The sequence below is a fragment of the Megascapheus bottae genome, chromosome 16, assembly GCF_031878675.1.
Source record: "Megascapheus bottae isolate mThoBot1 chromosome 16, mThoBot2.hap1, whole genome shotgun sequence".
Classification (NCBI taxonomy): Eukaryota; Metazoa; Chordata; class Mammalia; order Rodentia; family Geomyidae; genus Megascapheus; species Megascapheus bottae.
In genome coordinates, this window is record NC_143524.1 from 54,113,191 (window position 1) to 54,132,142 (window position 18,952).

Sequence of the window (18,952 nt, forward strand, 5' to 3'; positions counted from 1 at the left end):
CTTCTAGCTGTTTTATATTATTAGAATGATAGTAGTGAACAGAATTCACAAGACTTTCTTCCTGAAATTTTCCCAAAGTCTTCCTGGAATTTATATTCTGCCAGGGAGATAGATCATATAAATAAGGGAAATAGAATACAATGCAATGTACAATGTGCTAATCACACTTGAGAAAGGCCAGGGAAAGTGACTAGGGAATGCTCGTGTGGCAGTTTGAAACTGCAACTCTGGGAAAAGGGACATTTGTATGAAGACCAGAAGGAATCAAGGTCAACAGTGCAGACATTTGGGAAAGGAACTTTCTAAGAAAAGGAAGAAACACAGGCCACTGTTGTGGATTGAACTATACTCTCTGAAAAGATGAATTTTCCAGGTGCAGGTGGCTCAGGCCTATAATTCTAGCTACTCAAAGATACTGAGGCCAGACCCCCGTGGCTCATGCCTGTAACCCTAGCTACTCAGGAGGCTAAGATATGAGGATCACAATTCAAAGCAAGCCCAGGCATGGAAGTCCTGTGAAACTGTTATCTCCAATTAGCCACTAGAAAACCAGAAGTGGCACTGTGGCTCAAGAGGTAGAGTGCTACCCTTGAGCTGAAGAGCTCAGGGACAGTACCCAGGCCCACGATCAAGCTTCACAGGCGACCAAAAAAAGGATACTGAGATCCGGCAGATCTTGGTTCAAAGCCAGCTGGGGAAGAAGAGTCCTTAAGACTCCATCCTATTGTAGCCAACAACAACTACAAAACAGTCTAGAGGCATGTTTCAAGTAGCTGTGTGTAAGCAATTCAAACTGAAAGGATCTTGAGTTCAAGCACTGGTATCAAAACATGCATGCATGCATGCATATACATACATACATTTATACATATATAATTTTAAAGATATGTTGAAGTCTTAATCCTTGATACCTGTGAAATGTGCCTTTGCTGGGAAGCAGGATCTTTGCAGAAGTTTTAGGGTGGGACATCAGTTATGATACCTTGCTCTGATAGCCCTAGGGGCAAAGGTAGTTGTGAAACTGGAATGTACCTGGCCTGGCAAGTTGAAGGAATATGGAAGCCAGCAGTTAGGAGTTACATAATACACTAGACCATGGAGCAAGCACCTTATGAGTCAGACATGTGAACTAGTCTTGCTCTTCAGTGCTCTCACATTAGCTTATAGATTCTGCTTGCTGCATTCAGGGCTGAATGGAGATGTGGAAAAGAGAAACTCAGATCCTATTAAGCAGACAAGTAGAAATAATTAGAAAGTTATCAAATTAATTCTTTCATTGATTCTATGTTCATCTATAATAATGATGCATAACTAATCAAAAAGATATGAACTTGTATTATCAAAAGCAGATTATATCTGGGCACCAGTGGCTCACATCTATAATCTTAGCTACTCAAGAGGCTATGATTTGAGGATGAAGGTTCAAAGCCAGCCTGGGCAGGAAAATGTCAAGACTCATATCTCCAATCAACTACCAAAAAGCCAGAAGTAGGGCTGAGGCTCAAGTGGTAGCAATCTAGCCTTGAGCAAAAAAAAAAAAAAAAAGCTCATGGACAGTGTCTAGGCTTTGAATTCAAGCCCCAGAACACACACACACACACACACACACACACACACACACACACACACACACACACACACAGAGATAAGCAGATCATTAGATGGCAAAGCATCAGCTTGCTGATGTCAACTGAAACACATTAATGCCCATCCAGGTAGTTGTGACCATAACCATGGCATGGCTGCTAGAGGGTGTCATAGACTTAGAGATGAACCAAAGTGAGGGCAGATTTTAAAAAATACAGACTTTGGGTGCTCTGTAGGGCAACACATGCTCCAGAAGCTCTTGCTGGAATGGCAGCTCTCTTGAGTTCTCTGTGCAGTTTCATGGCTTCCTCCACATGCTTCTTCCTTTTCCCTTCATATGTTGATCCTTCATAAATATCTGATGTCTCAGCTCCCTCCATATCTGCTTCTAGAGAAATCAACCTGCGACACCCGTTGGCAGTCACCTTAATTACAGGTAGAGCTGAGGAATGTGGAATGCACACTTGGTGTGTATTGCTACATCACACAGCTGAAACTTATTTTGCTGAAATAGATGAACAGGAAATCTTTTTCAATACAGGATGAGGGATGTCTCATAAAACTCAATTTTCAGACCTCAAAAAGTACTAGAAATGGGAATGAGAGCTATCGGGAACTAAGGTAGGTCTATCTTAGAATTCCCTCTTCTCCCCTCCCTGTTTTCTTCCCTTATTTTCTCTTCCTTACCTTCTTATCCTCTTCCTCCTCCTCCTCCTTGTCTTCTTTCTCTTTCTCCACCCCCTTCCACTCTACTCAGCACATAATGATTTTTTTTTTTTTTTACCAGTCCTGGGCTTGAGCTCAGGGCCTGAGCACTGTCCTTGGACTTTCTCAAGGCTAGAGCTCTACCACTTGAGCCTCAGCACCACTTCCAGCTTTTTTCTATGTATGTGGTACCAACTCCCGGCCCCACATAATGGTATTTTATCTGTGTTCTCATGTAGAAACACTCCTACTACTAATCAGATCATATGACCCTAAACAGAAGCCCTTATGTTTTGTCACCTTATAAAAATCAGATCCAATAGTCAGCTGATTCTGTCTCTTGGCTTCTTCCTTGGTCAGATGTGCTCTCCTAAGCAATCATCTGGGCACTGGATTGTTTTGAATGGGTAACTGTTCTCGTGCCAAGACTGTGGATGGAGATGGGTATGTGAATAGGATACTATGGGCATTTTTAGAACAAAACTTCTTACAGGTATGATGTTGTGAAAAATGTTCAACTTTGAAGATCAATTGATCTTCAGATGATCAGTTCTGAGTTCCCATTCTATCATGTATTAGTTCTATAAATGTATATTGAATCAGTTAAACTTGAACTGTTACCTCAACTGAAAGCCTGGACAAATACCCCTGCCCCAAAGGTGCTTTTAAAATTAACTTACTGTGGGTTGTCCATGGCTCACGCTTGTAATCCTAACTACTCAGGAGGCTGAGATCTGAGGATCGTGGTTCAAAGCCAGCCTAGGCACAAAAGCCCATGAGACTCTTTTATCCAATTAAGCACAAGAAAACCAGAAGTGGTGCTGTGGCTGAAGTAATAGAGCACTAGTCTTGAGCTGAAGAGTCCAGGACAGGGCTCAGGCCCAGATTTCAAGCACCACCACTGACAAAAAATAATAATAATTTGCCATAAAAACAATTTTACATTTTTCGAGTTTAGACACTAGGATATACACCAAAAATAAGATATATTCCCTGCTGTACACAGGTGTTCCCAGTATAGTGAAGTGAAATAATTACAAGTACAGGTGATAAGTGGTGAAAGACTTCTTGGTTAAGACATCTAGCTTCAATACCCTCTTCCCATACCACACATTGTGTGGATGCATGGCTCTGTATGTGTGGGTGGGTGGAAGCCGACAGAAGAGGGAAGGAGAATGGAAAAGCCTTAAGGAAGAGGTAAATCTCACTGGAGCTGGGCTCGTGAGTCTAGAAGACTTCTCTGAGGCCTTCAAGTGACTGACAGATATGGTAATAATAATAATAATAATAATTGAATGTTAATGTATGTTGACTTAAATTTTTTCATCTACAAATAGTGGTAATATAGTGTGCCAGCCAGATTTGGACAACAGGACCCTCTATTTTAGGCCTAATACTATGTTTTCTAAAAAGTACTCCATCAGTATAAATGTTTATAGATAATATTATACAGATAGGAAGAAGTATAACATTTGGTAGGGGAAGTCCTAGGGCTTGAATTTAGGGCCTCATAGTTGCTAGGGGAACACATTAGCCATTGGGCTATGCCTACAAGCCAGGATTAGCCTTGGACTATGATCCTCACATTTTTCCTCCCAGTGTATTGAGATGCCAGGCATGTTCTTAGTATATTAACTGCGATGAGGTCTCACTAACTTGTTTGCCCTGGCTGGCCTGGAACCTCAATCCTCTCAATCTCTATCTACCAAATTATTGAAATCACAGGCATGATCCACCATGCACAGCGGGGCAAGGACATGGGTCGTGAAGAAGGGTAGGAGAGCAAAGGGCTTTAGAAGCATATCTGCCCTTGGAGTGAGTTAATCTCACTCATCAGCCAGAATCTGAGTTGTATTTCCTGCTGAGTCTTTTCCTGTTAACGCAAATGTATGCTCTGTAATGAAGGCCTAAACTTTGCATTCTTAAGGCTCCTGAGTAATTAGGGTATTGTCTGAGTCAGGGTTTTATTTCTTTACTTTCCCCAAACAGCTCTGGCACGAAATGGTCTTGGCAAAAGTTCATGCTGCTCCTGTTGTTTTTAGCTACTTTGACCGCAAGCATGTTCTCAGTCAGACCTGGGTTTAAACAATAGCTCAACTGGTGAATAATTATAAAAATCATTCTCAGTCTTGATTTCTGAAGATAAAAAATGGGAATAAAAATACTCAGTGATTAATTGGGCACCGATGGCTCAATTTCCGGTGCCTGTAATCCTAGCTACTCAGGAGGCTGAGATCTGAGGATCAAGATTGGAAGCCAGTTGGGTAGGAAAGTCCTTGAGACTCTTATCTCCAATTAAAAACACCAAGAATTCTGGAAGTGGAGCTGTGGCTGAAGTGGTAGAGCTCTAGCCTTGAGCACAAATGGTCAAGAACAGGCCTAGGCTGGGTGCAGTGGCTCACGCCTGTAACCCTAGCTATTCAGGAGGCTGAGATCTGAGAATCAAGGTTCAAAGCCAGCCAGGGCACAAAACGACCTGAGACTCTTTATCTCCAATTAGAAAACGGAAGTAGGGCTTGGCTTAAGGGTAGGGCCGTAGGCTTGAGCTGAAGAGCTCAGGGACAGGGCCCTGGCCAAGTTCAAGTCCCATGACCCACAACAAAATAATTTAAAAAAATAGAACAGGCGTAGGCCTTGAGTTCAAGCCTCAGGACCAGCAAAATCAACAACAACAACAACTCATCATTCATAACTGTTGTGATATATAACTGAATGTAAGGTTCATTCAGTAATAGATGCCTCTACTGCTAGTAGTTTTACTAAATTCTCTGTAAATCTGATAAGGATTTCTCTCTGTCCTTTCTCTTTGACTTGGAGGGTTTGACACAATAACAGAGGTTATTAAAAAAAAAAAAGAAAGAAAGAAAAGAAAAAGAAAAAGAAAGCTAGAGCCAGGAGGTATGCCTGTAATCTTAGCTACTCGGACGGCTCAGATATAAGGATTACAGTTTGAAGCCTGCCCAGGCATAAAAGTCCATAAGACATTTATTTCTAATTAACCACCAAAACACTGGAAGTGGAGCTGTGGCTCAAGTGGTAGAGAGTAGAGAGTTGGTCTTAAGTAAAAAAGCTGAGGGACAGTGCCCAGGCCCTGAATTCAAACCCCAGTACTGGCATAAAAAGAGAGCGAGAGGGGACGGGGGAGGGGAGGGAGAGGAAAGAAGGAAGGGAGGAGAATGATAGAGAGAAGAAAGAGAAAGAGAAAGAAAGAGAGGAGGAGGAGGAGGAAGGGAAGGGAAGGGAGGGGAAGGGAGAAAGATGGTATTAGGAGATTGTGCCAAAACGTGAGAATAATGAGAAAAGGAGCCCCTTGAAGCCTCTATGGGGGAATCAAGATCCTGGCTTGTGTAGCTGAGTGAGACTTTTCAATCCCACAAGCATGACTTAAAAAACAGCCCTTCTTTCCCCCAAGAGGTCCTTCATGAAGAGGAAATGATTTATCCAGATGAAAGCTTGGTTAGGCTCCCTTCTCAATCAAGATCAAAGCCGAGGACTGGGAAGGTGGAAACAGCACACTCAGCATATATTGTTCCTCACAAGACTGAAAAGGTGTGTTGTGTACAGGTTTCTCCCTGGTGGAGAAATACGATTGTTCTTTCAAAATCAAGAGTATAATACTTATGAATATTCACACTCAAATGTGAACTGTTTTTGCTGTATGGTTTGTCACCGACCCCAAATTGTGAAGCTCGTGAGTTAAGTCTCTCCTTTCTGAGATTTCTGTGACATTGTTTAGCAGTCTCTCCTTACTCATAAATTATGATGTTCTAGTCCAACCTTGACTTCTAGAAAAATCTCGATTACTCATTCATTAGACAAGTATATATATGAATACTTAACACACATAGGCATGCTGATAGGTGTATAGAACCCCTATTTTTTTCTGAAGAAAGGAAATTTTTTTTTAATTCAGAGAGCTTCTTCCTTTACACATTATTTATGGGAAAGCACGAATCTCTCCCCTGCCTGCATATGGAGAAAAGAATTTCATGTAGAGGGACCTCATTCTGTGGTATGCTAGGCTCATTGACCCAACTGGGGGCAGAGGATAGGGAAAAAGATCAGCAGTGTGTTGCTATGGTAACTTGAATTACACACTTCAACTCCTTTGCATTGCCCCCAAATTACCTTTATAACAGTGTGCATTTGCAGAATGTGAAAAGCTTCCCATACGCTGGTTTTAAAGGTGTTTTCCATACAGCTGGTTTTAAAGGCATTTTGCAAGGTACTTGGGCATAGGAAGTATCCTTTATCCTTTTGTGGCTGGGGTTTGCAATGATGCTGCATCCCAGGACAGATATCTCTAATTGGGATCCAGACTGATTGTTCCATAGATTTTGCTTTCGCATCACTTTCTTACATGTTATCCTGCATTTGCTGTATTGTTTTAACTTCATGTTTAGGTGAGCCTAAAAGGAAGAAAATAAAACTGCCTGACATTATAGCCAATGAAGTGGGAGCTAATTCCCTAGCTGCAAATGGAAGAACTAAGGCTCAGATAAGATTGTATGGTTAGGGCCAGGAGCTTGCCCTAGTGGTTAAAGTGCTTGCCTAGCATGCGCTAAGACCTGGGTTCGATTCCTTGGTACCACATACATACAAAAAAGCTGGAAGTGGTGCTGAGGCTCAAGTGGTAGAGCTCTAGCCTTGAGAAAGTCCAAGGACAGTGCTCAGGCCCTGAGCTTAAGCCCAGGACTGGCAAAAAAAAAAAAAAAAAAAAAAAGATTGCATGGTTAGTAAATAGCTAGATGAGGAATGAAATAAGCTTTTCATCAGATCTTGTCTTTCAATCTAACTTCCAGGCTCTTCCAGCTATTGTTACTATACAAAAACGCTGATGTGGACAGGGAGCATGGCGTAGTGATAGAGTGCTTGCCTAGCATACACAAAGCCCTGAGTTCAAATTCCTCAGAACCACATATATAGAAAAAGCCAGGAGTGGTGATGTGGCTCCAGTGGTAGAGTTCTAGAAGGACAGTGGCCAGGCCCTGAGTTCAAGCTTAATGACTGGAAAAAAAATATAAATGTATTTAAAGCAGCAATCACTTTGTTTTAGAAAACAGCTTTGTTGAGGAGATATATAGATATAGATATAGATATAGATATATATACACACACATTCATATACATATGTTTGCCTATTGTAAATGTACAGTTCAATGACTCTGGAAACATTTTAAACAGTAGGGACATTGTGTGTGTAAGTATGTATATATACTGGGATATAATTCACATACCATGCAGTCATCCATTTGAAGGGTACTTATACTTTACAAAGAAACTACATGGCCTTTAGCTCTTATCTGTGACCCACCATATCCACCTCCATCCCCAAGCCATAAAAAAACACTAATATATTTCATGACTAAATATTCTATTCTAAATATTCTATAATCTATTTCACGACTAATATCCATTCTGGATATTTCATATAAACAGTCATGTGTTGTGGTGGGGGTAGTGTGTATGTGCGTGCGTGCGTGCGTGTGTGTGTGTGTGTGTGTGTGTGTGTGTGTGTGTTGTTACTGAGGTCCTCATGATTTTGACTTTTTCCTCTCAAGACACTCTATCACTTGAGCCACAATTCTTTTTTTTTTTTTTTTAAGTGGAAATAAGAGCCTCACAGACATTCTTGGCCAGGCTGGCTTTGAACTAAGACCCTCAGAATTTCAGTTCCTGAGTAACTAAGAATTATAGAGGCATGGGCCTCTAGTGCTTGGCTGTGACTTAGGTTCTTTAATATAGTATGACAATAATTAGGTGGTATTTGAGTTGATTTCAGGGCCTTGTGCTTACAGGCAGGTACTCTACCAATTGAGCCCTAACAGACTTCTTTTAATCAGCATAATGTTTTCAAAGGTTTGTCCATGTTGAGAGAGGCAGTAATATGGTCAAATATTATTTCACTGTTTGAGGTTTCTTTTTGTTAATCCATTCATTTGTCAATGGATTTCTACCTTTTGGTTATGGTAATTCTGCCATATGTATGAGATATATGTTTTCATTTCTCCTGTGTGTGTACCTAAGTGTGACACTATGCTAAATGATAAGTATATGTGTTAGTTTTGGAGACACTGCTAGACTGTTTCCCAAAGTTGAATGATTTTACATTCTCACTTGTATATGTGGATTCTAGTTCTTCCACACCCTCACTAATGCTGGGTGTGTTCTGCTTTTTACACTTAACATCCTTTTATAGTTGCATTACTAAGTTGACACAGTTGTCATTTTTTTAATAATTACACTGTTCTGAGTCAGTTGAGATACCATTGTTTAAGCAAGACTTTAAAGTTGAGGATTAGGCTTGTTTCCAGTTCCACATTGTTATAAATAGCAGGAATGCTATGAAGTATTTTCCAAAATGGGTTGGGGAGGCAGGGAGTGGGGAATCCCACACACAGTTCTTATAGTCTTCTCTGGTTACTCTGCAGGAAGGCAGACTGAATGTAAAATGTCAGCAGCAAAGTTCACATCTGCCGCCCTCCTCACAACCTCTGCCAACATAGGTCTTTGTTGTTTCATTCATCTGCACTAATAACACTGGTATTTGGTGGATAAACTCACAATACTTTTTTTAGGATTTTATTTCTATTTTCACAAGAGAAAAGTGTGAAAACTGGAATTTAAGGTTATGTAAATTATATTGAAGGAGAATAGTATTTTTCACCCAATTTTACCTGAACTTATTTCACATGCAAGGAAAATTATTCTGGCAGTGCTTCATCATTTAAATTTCTCTATAGATACAATTATATTTATATATTTCACTACATTTCTCTTTCATATATATATATATATATATATGCATATATTTTACTAAAAAGTCAATGCTGGGCCAGAAGTCACATTGACAAATTCTGGTTTTAGATAAATATATTTCATAACAAAATAAAAAATTCTGGAACATTATATATGAAGTATTTTATTACCCACAACTTCTGGAATACATAAAATCCATTATATCTTTTCATGTAGGACTTTTGCTGAAATATTGGGTCACCATCCCAGACCAGGGTTCACAGCCCTACAAATGATTGGTCAAAAGTTTGTCAGGAATGATGAGCCTACAACTGCAGTTGTATTTTTGGCATTCATGACATATGAAGATGTGATATTTATGGGACTGGTAACACGAGCCTAGGAGCTTGAACCAACGTTTCAGGAATGCTCCTGGTAACTGCAAGAGAGGAAATATTTCAAATATATGTCTCCATTTGCTAGGATGTTAATCACAGTCCAGTAGCAAGTTCTAGACACTTCAGTAGTGCTCTTTTATGTGAAAATAAAATCAGTGCTTTGTAGCTAAAAAGAAAAGACTAGTGAAAAACTTCAAAATGATCATTCATTGCAGAAATTTTCCATTGTCTGAATATCAAAAGACTTCATAGAGAAATTTCTGCAACTGTCTTCCAGATCTATTTTCAGGAAATTCTTTGAGTTTATTTTTGAAATGGTGTCTTTTGGATGGTTCTGTATGGTATTGTAAGCAATTTTGTGTATTGATTGTTATATCAGGTTTTTAGTCTAATTTCTTCCACATTAACATGTCTTCCTTTGGGGGGGTTGTCTTCTAGTTTCTACTTGTTTTTCAAATTTAGCTTCTGGATACAAAAATTAGCATTTGCAACTTCTGTTTTGCCTTGTCTATGTTGATATCAAAAGGTATCATCTCCATCCCTGACAGTTCCAAGTTGTATCCTATATTTTCTCACTTGGAGGTGTCTTTGCTAGATAGTATCTAGTTCACTAAGTTTTTTCCTGCAAAAATGCTTTGTTGCATGAATTTGCCATACATATTTTCTTTCTTAACAGTGCAACCATTGCTTCTCTCAACCATGGGTTTTCTCATCCTCTGATACCTGCATGATTCTATCTAGTACCTCCTTTCATTATCAAGTATGAGTAGTTTTTGGTAACTGATTTGTTTACCTCCAGTTGGAGGCTCTTTACAAACTTATAAGTGTTGATCTTTAAGGTCTGTGGTTGGTTTCATACATCTTGATGTAGGCCGCTCCCTTTGTTCTCTCTACAGTCTTGAAAGTCTTGCTTTGGTACTAGCCCATCAGATTTTTTCCTAATATGGCTCATTACTTGTGACTGGATACTCCAGACAGGAATTATCAGGATCCCTAACAAATATAATTTCTTCTTCTTGCAGATGTTCTTCCTGGACTTGAATTTCTTTTTCCCAAGTATCTATCATTTTGTGTGCCTCTATAGTCTTCTCTTTTAAGTTATCATTCAGCTTGAGTGACTGTTTGGGCTTGGAGCATTTATTTTTGTGGCTAATATTTGATGATTGTAGATGACGTCTCGGACAATGAGGTATGTCCTTAGAACTCACGTGTTCACCTGGGTATAGCTGTTGGTCATCCAACGTATCTGTTGAAGCTTGATGACTGCTGTGAGGTACGGGGCATTCACCCTTACTACGTCTAAGTTTAGTAAGTTCTTGTGGTTTTTCTACTCGGAGATGAATACAAGTGTGACTGGTACCTGTAACTTCAAGATCACACACAGTCCCTGTCCTGCCAACAGTATTAAAATCTTCTGGATTGACTCTGACAGGCAGAAGTTTAGCTGGTCCAAGGCGTAGGGTTTGGTACACTAATTTTGTTGTTGATTCGGTGTGGAGTTGTTTATTCTCTTTGGTTTTACCCCTGGCAGCTGAAAGTCCTGTGGGTGAATCCTTTGTTTCTGGGGGACCTATGGTGAGATATATATTGTTAGTTACCAATGGGGGCCTTCGAAGCTTAAGGTCGTGGAATGAATTTGCCCTGGCAGCTAGAGGTCCAATGGGCTGGTCAGTTATTTTGGGACGACTTACTGTTTGATTCATGATCTTGGTGCTCGAGGTGGTTTCATTCTGTTTAGTGCCCTGTGCAGTTGACTTAGTTCCAGGAGCCTGAATTTCAAGAACTGTGGCCTCGGTGAATTGGAGGCTCTTAGTTTGCTGAGTTCTGTTGCTAAGCAAAGTGGCCCCATCTTGGTTAAAGCCTTCTGCTGCCGTCGTAACTCTGGCAGCTTTATGTCTAGTGGTTCTTCCCTTTGCTTTTGGGAGGTTTGAGCTTTTGTGTGCATTACTGCTGGCAATAGTAGCCTTGTACCATTTAAGCACTTTGGCTAATAACTTATCCCTAGCAACCAGGTGTTTGATGGCTGGTTCCTCTGGTTCTAGAGTGCTAGGGTCAAACTTTACCCTCTTAGTGATCTTGGAGGAAGATCTATCTTGTTTATCATCATCTGCAGATGAATTAGTCTTCGTGGTTTCAACAAGTTTGTCCTCCATGCTTTGAGAACTGGTCATTTTCCTGGCCAATGGGGTATTTAAAAGTTGAACACCTCGTCCTTTTAGTATTTGTTCACTCAAGAGGAGAGGAGTGGAGATGCGCTTTCTCCGTTTTCGTTTTTTGTTTGTAGAATGAAATCTAGCTTTGAATTCAGCATAGTTGTCCATGAATGGACAAGTCTTTACTTTATGCCCTTCCTTGGTGTTTGGGGTATCCTGTGGCAATTTTCTAGACTCTAGTATCGATTCACCCCTGTCAGCAAGAGGTTCAGCAGCTTTTGTGGGACTTAAGTCAAACTGCACAGTCTTGGTTTCCTTTGAAGACACCTTGCCCTTGCATGGCTTATTTTCTTTGGCTGCTGGACATGGCCAGGCAGTCGGCTTTTCGATGGCTTTACCCTCAACTAACGAGCCACTGAAGGTGTTTTGCATCGTGTTAATAGTTGAGACAGCCCTGTCGAATTTCATTTGGTCCATAGTACATTTTGCCCTCGTGGCCTGGAGTCCCACCGTTGATCCCTCAATGGAGGGGCCAACTTCTGAAGCTGAGAACTCAAGGGCTTGGCTTCCTCTCTGGGGGCTTCCCGGGACACGCTCTTTCTTGCCTGTTGTGGAGGATCTGAGAGGTTTATTCTCCTCTATTGGTGATTTCGATTTGGCGGCCTGGAGTATGACAGCCTGTCCTCGCAGGATTTCTCGTTTGAAGTTCATAATGCGGCTGTTGGTCATTGAGATGGCCCTGTGCACATCTCTCTTTTTCAATGCTGAGATAAGAGTCCCAGAACATATCTGCTTGGGGGCTATATCCTCGAATATCTGCAGGTAGTCATCGGTGGGAAAATTGCTGGTACTGACCACCAAGGGCGGTCCGCACAGGTTATTATAGTCCATTTGGGGAGCTCCGTCCTCCTCTCCGAAGGAGTAGACGGTGGTTGGGTATCTGCGCATTTTGACGATCCAGGGAGGTACTCGCAGGTTTCCGTCCTCCGCAACCAAAACAGGAGCCCCAGGAGCTGCTGCGATGGGGACTCTGCTTTCCACCCCAAGGGGAAACCTGCCGAATGGGTAGTCACTCATCTTGGTATCCCAAGGGCGTATGCGCAGATTGCCATCTTCTGCGGCAAACATGAGAGCTTCCGTGGATGATTCTGGAAAGGCCCTGTCCTCCAGTCCCCGGGGAAACGTGGTGGCTGGATACTTGCCGGTGTTAGTAAGCCACGACAGACCGCACCAATTATCATCTTCCATGGCAAAAGCAGGAGCCCCGGTGGATGGCGCTCTGGGGCCTCTGCTCTCCACTGGATGGGGACATCCGGGGTCGGTAACCCAGTAGGGCCTGGGGAGATACTCTTCCTCCGTGCCAGAGGGCAGAGTCCTGGTAAATGGTGGGCCTGGGACTCCGCCCTCCACTTGGGGACCCGCAGAACTCAAGTACTTGCCATAGCTGGTGACCCAAGAGGCCCTGGGTGGGTTAACTTCTTGGATGGCGGTAGAAGTCATCCCTGCAGATAGCTGGTTGGTCAGTTTGACTTCTGCACTATGTCCCCTGGACTACATGGCCCGGTCCCGCTCCTCCCCTCGACGTGGGAGCACAGGGTTTTGATCTTCTCCAACCCTACTGTCCAGGCTTGCCTCTGATCCGTGCCTCACTAAAACGATTTACAGACCTTAATAAGGGAAATTTCTCAGCTACTAAATCCTAGAAATGAGCCGTGGCTTGTGGCAGTGGCTCTTACTCTTGGATCGGAAACTCGAGGGAATTTTGCGAACAGAGCCTAGAATGTGACGGGCAGTGTGACTCTCTAACCGCAGCCCCTCTGTGATGCTCTGGGCTTCTATGATGCTGTGGGTGGGGCTGGAGGAAAGATGGCATCACCAGTGAGGGTGGCTGAGAGGGAGGCTCCTTGGCAGGTTTCCACTGGTCCCTATGAGTTGGCTGTAATAGCCACATATGAGCCACTTATAGGCTATGAGGTCATGGCTGGGTCTTTGGGCTGCTGGAAGGTCTCTCCCCTCATCCCAAATGCCTCAGATCCCAGAGTGAGTCCATTAGGGCCCATGTTCAGATTTCTGTGCAAAGTACTTTGGGTACTTTCTCCTGACACCCGGGATGGTGATAAGGTGGGGGCAGTTACACTGAGTTTGTCACAAAGGGCACAATTAATTATTAATAAGCTCCTCTACCTCATGTTTTCTTTCATCGGTCTGTAAAACTCCCAGAAAAAAAATCTGTCATCTGTCCCGTCCAGTGGGACGTCAACTAGGGCCAAGAACCTAGAGGGAGGAATGAGAGGGACAGGAGACACGAAGAAGGCAGCAAGACAAGCATTCTGATCAAGCTGCGAATTTTATTTTTCACACAGGGGTTTATATGCCTCTTCAAGAGGGGCCAGAGGGGGTTGGGTTACAGGAACTGCTTGGGGTAGGGGGTTAGGTAGTAGGATGTTTGCATATCAATGCAAGCAGGCCTGCTGCTTAGTGACCTAATTACAAAATGTTTCCCTTAGAGCAAGGAACTATGCAGGCACATTCTTACTCTAAGAATTCAGGGAGGGGGAGAATGTTCCCGACAAGTCATCCAACTCTCCAGTGCCCGGAGGGAGGCTTCCTCCGAAGACCTGCAGTCTGGGAATGGGAAGCCAGGTGATCTGGCTCTTAAGTTTGGGAGTTAAAGTCGGGATTAGGGTGTTTGTCTACCTCTTATAGTTCAGGTCATGGTCCCCATGGTCCCAGTAGGCTCATACAGTATGCAAAAGCAATACCTACCCTCCTCCCAGAACCATCTGGAAAGGACATGGATGACCCCCCCCCCCAATTAGAGACTCCTCAAAACAAGTTATCCAGCCCTACCAGTCTCTCCCCTTTGGTTTCTGGAAACTAAAAACATGATTTGGAGGCTAGGAAACAAAAGAGCAGTGGCTCTTGCTTCCCACCAACCCTGACTCCAATGGAGCAGCAACAGACCCAGACCCAGGCAAGGTCCCTCCCTACCTCCCTACCTCAAAATCCTTATGTAATTGTAGTTATAAAGACCCTTTTGTTGTATATGGTAACAACCAAGGGTCCAAAAATTAGGATTTGAACCTCTTTATAATACCACTATTTCGCCTGCCACAGTAATAATATTATTAAGAATTGTTCTTTTCTCTTTGAACATTTTCCAATTAAAATTCTACCTTGCAGGATGTGGCTGTTCATTGTGATCTAACCCATACCTCATTCTAGCATCCACCCTTTCTATTTCCCACATACACTGAACACTCAGTAACACTGAACAATGTGAGATTCCCCTCTCACAATCAGCTCTCACTTGCTGGCTATACTCTTCACCATCATTCATGTATTTCAGTTCTCCTTTTCTGTTGTTGTTTGTTGACTTAGTCCACATTTTCTCCTTGGAAAAGCTTTACCCCATCACTCAGATGTAATCTTGGAGAAGTTAGTTCACCAAATCTCAGTTTTCATTGTTGTGAAGATCAGATAACATAATCTACATAAAACATTTGGCAAAGTACCCAACAAGAAAATATCCGTAGTTAACACTGTAATACTCCCTGACTTCCTGGATGTGACTACATCTCCTCTGAGTAACTAGCCCACAGAATTCAGTAGCCTATCTGTTAGGGTCCGTGATCAAAGGAATGAGTCTGACACAAAAGCGGAATCTGGAAGTTAAGTTAAACAGAGTTTTATTCCACGCCTAGCATCGAGAATCATACTGTCAGGGCCGCCTCTAAGATGTGAGAGAGCGACCCCGCCTGATCTTACAGGCTACTTTTATAGGCCCCACCCATGTGGTTGGGCTGGCCATATACAGGTGGCCAATGGAATTCAGAATGGTTGATTGATGGCTGGGGCAACCACTGACACCTTTGCTGTTTGAACTGACCTATCATCTCCGTGGGCTTCTGGCGCACTGTTCTGACGACAAAGGAAGGGGAGGGAATTCCCTGGCAGGCCAAGGGGGGTGGGGTGGGGAGGAATTCTGGTAACTCCACCTGGTTTAGCTGCTCTTGTAATCTGAGCTGTTATCAGAGATTCTGCAGCCCCTGCCTCAGGTCAAGTCCTCCTTTGTCATAAAGATGGGAAATGCCTAGAGTGGATGGATTTTGGGAAGTCAAGAAAGGGGTCCCTTCACTATCCTGAAGACTGCCTGTCCATTTGTAAGTGGCTTCAACTATACTGATCATTCTTTGAGATCAAGGAACTAGATCATCCATTCTTATATCCCAGACAGAGTAGATTAATATATCAAAATAACCCTTAGAAGGATGCACACTAGCTAGGCAGGGTGGCACACGCTTATAATCCTAGCTACTCAGGAGGCTGAGATCTGAGGATCAAGGTTCAAAGCCAGCTTGGGCACTAAAAGTCCAAGAGACTCTTATCTCCAATTAACCTCTAGAAAACTAGAAGTAGTGCTGTGGCTCCAGAGATAGGGCAGTAGCCTTGAGCTGAAGAGCTCAGGGGTAGTGCCCAGGCCCAGAGTTCAAACCCCACGACTGACCAAAAGGAAAAAAGAAAAGAAAAAAAAAAGATGCATGCTAATTTTGTTCCCAGAACATTTCCTTAAGGTACTTGTCTCATTCTCATCTTCCTTCAATACTGGTCCAAAAATATTCCATTTGTCTACATTCTCCCTAAATAAAAGTGCACCCTTAACAAAACCTACCCTGTTGTACCAAATTTCCTTTGCTTTAGCCACTTCCTCTTTTTTTCTTTTTACTTCCTTCTAGTAAAGGCTATCTCTTTAGGGGCTGTAGTTCATTCTTCCTTTGTTATTTTTATTTTTATATTGTTACTTTAATAGTGACAAACTTTTCCCTAAGATTGGCATTTGCAGGCTTCCCAGAAATCTGTTGGGTTACAGTAACAAGGAAGTCCCACCCTTCCTTTTTCCCTTTGTGCTGCAGCCCATGACGTCACCAGAAAGTCTTAGAAAGTCTGGGTGAGCTTTCTTCTCCTGCAGGTCCATAGGTGTATGAAAGTTAGACACAGAGTATCCCAGTGGCACATTTGAGAACTATTAGAAAGCCTGAGGTAACTCAGCATCAAGATGTGGGGCAACTGAATGTATTCATGAAGCTAGGTACTGCTGGTGGCTCAGGCCTACAATCCTAGCTCCTCTGGAGGCTAAGATCTGAAGATGGCAATTTGAAACCCATCTAGGAAGACAAATCTGAGAGTCTCTTAACTCCAGTTAATCAACAAAAAGCCAGAAGTGGGGTGTGGCTCAAGTGGAGAACGCCTATTTTGAGTGAAAAAGCTAAACAAGAGGATAAGACTTCATGCCTAGAACTGTCATACACACAGAAAAAAAGATCTTTAACAAAATCATTTGTTCAACGGGCCTCATAGAAATCTGAATTCCATTCTATACCTTATTCTGAATTTTAGCATTGGATACCCAAACTTGAGGACTTATCACTTAATACGGACTCTGCTTACAATTTAAGCAAAACTACTTAATATATAAATATTAAACTGCAAGACTGAATAGGACTAAACTCTAAGTATTGTACAGATGTAAGGTATAGTTGGAAGGATTCAACACACTGGATTCTCATTTCAGCTCTCACTCACTGATGACAGGACTAGGCAAGACTCCCAACTACAGAATTGAAGGATTGTTCTGCAGGGCTTTGAACGGTATGATGAAGTGTCATATGAGTGGAGGAAGGAAGAGACCTCTTTGAGCTGGATCTGTTGAGTAAATCTTCTGGAGGAAAACTTAAAAATCTAAGATGAGCCTCAAAGATACGTAAGATTTTTATTTTGCCAGTCCTAGGGCTTGAACTCAGGCCTCAGGACTATCCTTCAGCACTTTTGCTTGAGGCTAGCATTCTGACACTTGAACCATAGCAGCATTTCCAGCTTTTTTCTGGGTATGTGGTACTGAGGAATTCAACAGAGGATTTCATGCATGCTAGGCAAGCACTCCACCACTAGGTCACATTCCTGGCTCTTAAGATTTTTGAATGGAAGATGAGCATGGGGATGCTGTGCAGCTGGAGGTAAAAAAAACACACACACACACACACACACTGGCAGAGGAAGATGTAGGAAGGAACAAAGTGTGATAAATCACCCTAAATGCTACAGACTGAACCCAACAGCTGGTGAGTCACAGGAGAGGACCAGACAGACACATTTTGGAGTGTTTTTTTGGAGCTGAGGGTCATTAAAGAGGGAAGTTTAGTCTACTAAACATGGAGTAGGAAAGATAACAGGGGAGGCAATATGTTGAAGAGGAGGAGAAGTTATGCTAATGGTCCAGGAAAGAATCAAATTAATTTGATCTAGAATAGCTGAGATATGAGGAAGAGAATGTATTAATAAATACCAGGTATGGTGGTTTAAGCGTGTAATCCTTGCTACTTGGAAGGTGGAGTTGGGGGATTTTGCAGTTCAAGGCAAGTGTGGGAGTAGGGGAATCTGTGAGATTTCATCTCAACCAACACTGTTCATTTCATCTGGACAAGGTGAGCTGAGCTTGTCATCCAGCTACAGGGGTTGTGAAAAGCGTAATTACCAGGCACAGTGGCATGCTATGCCTGTCCTTCCAACCATAAGGGAAAGATCACAGTGCAGGTTGGCCCAACTATAAAGCAAGACCTGTTCTGAAAATAACTGACACAAAAAGGGCCTCTGCATCTCCACTCCTATTTTAAAGAGTAGTCTAGAGCACCTTCCTAACAAGGCCATGAATTCAAATCCCAGAAGTACATGTGCATGGGGGAGGGGAAAGAGAGAGAAGAGAGGGAGGGAGGGAGGGAATAAAAGAGGGAAGGAGAGAGGGGGGGGGATGAACAAGTAAATCTCAGAGGAATGTTAAAGGGGGGATTGAATAGCAAAGACTGGGAAGAGGAAATAATCTAAATTGACCTACCAATACCTGAGTGGAGATTTTAGCAGAAAGGGGAAGGAATTTTTTTCTTTTTTCTTTTTTTTTTTTTTTTTTTTTCTGTTTTTGGCTTAGGGTTTGGGCTTTTTTTTTTTTTTTTTTTTGTATGTGTGAAGGGGAACTTTGGTTTTCTGGGGAATTGTATATTTTTATTTTGTAGAATGTGCTGTCTGAACAGCTTTACTGGGGCTCCTTTGTGGTGAGCATAGTTTTTCAGGCAGTAACAAATGTGACTAGATATGTCACAAATCTAGGCTTTAATCTTTCATACATAACTCTTTTCATAATTCCTAACTATTCTATTTTTACTTTACATTTCATTATCATCTTTAACCCTGTCTCACAAATCTTTCCTACTCCCTCTCTCTTGCAAAAATGTTAGCGATCGTTTTCCATTCTGGACAAGAGTATTAATAAAGTTAGTAAACTAACTTGTGTCTCAGGTCACAGCAGTTGAAAATTCATTT

At 42.2% G+C, this 18,952-nt stretch overlaps 1 protein-coding gene and 1 long non-coding RNA gene across 3 annotated transcripts in view; both read right to left on the reverse strand.

Annotated features, from left to right (window-relative positions):
* The window catches only part of LOC150053594 (uncharacterized), a 112,640-nt gene that overhangs the window by 57,473 nt on the left and 36,215 nt on the right, over positions 1 to 18,952 (reverse strand). The window lies entirely within an intron of this gene.
* LOC150053595 (uncharacterized) lies at positions 10,808 to 13,356 on the reverse strand. Its single transcript, XM_090348580.1, has 2 exons — positions 11,120 to 13,356; positions 10,808 to 10,998 (listed from the first exon to the last, which is right to left on the reverse strand). The coding sequence occupies exons 1-2, from the start codon at positions 13,079 to 13,081 to the stop codon at positions 10,900 to 10,902; spliced, it is 2,061 nt and encodes a 686-aa protein (XP_090204706.1). The 5' UTR covers positions 13,082 to 13,356; the 3' UTR covers positions 10,808 to 10,899.

Coding starts and splice junctions, on each gene's coding strand:
- LOC150053595 (XM_090348580.1), bottom strand. CDS start 13,081: ATGACTTCTACCGCCATCCAAGAAGTTAACCCACCCAGGGCCTCTTGG. Junction 10,999..11,119: donor CCAAGATCATGAATCAAACA/GTAAGTCGTCCC, acceptor ATCTCACCATAG/GTCCCCCAGAAACAAAGGAT.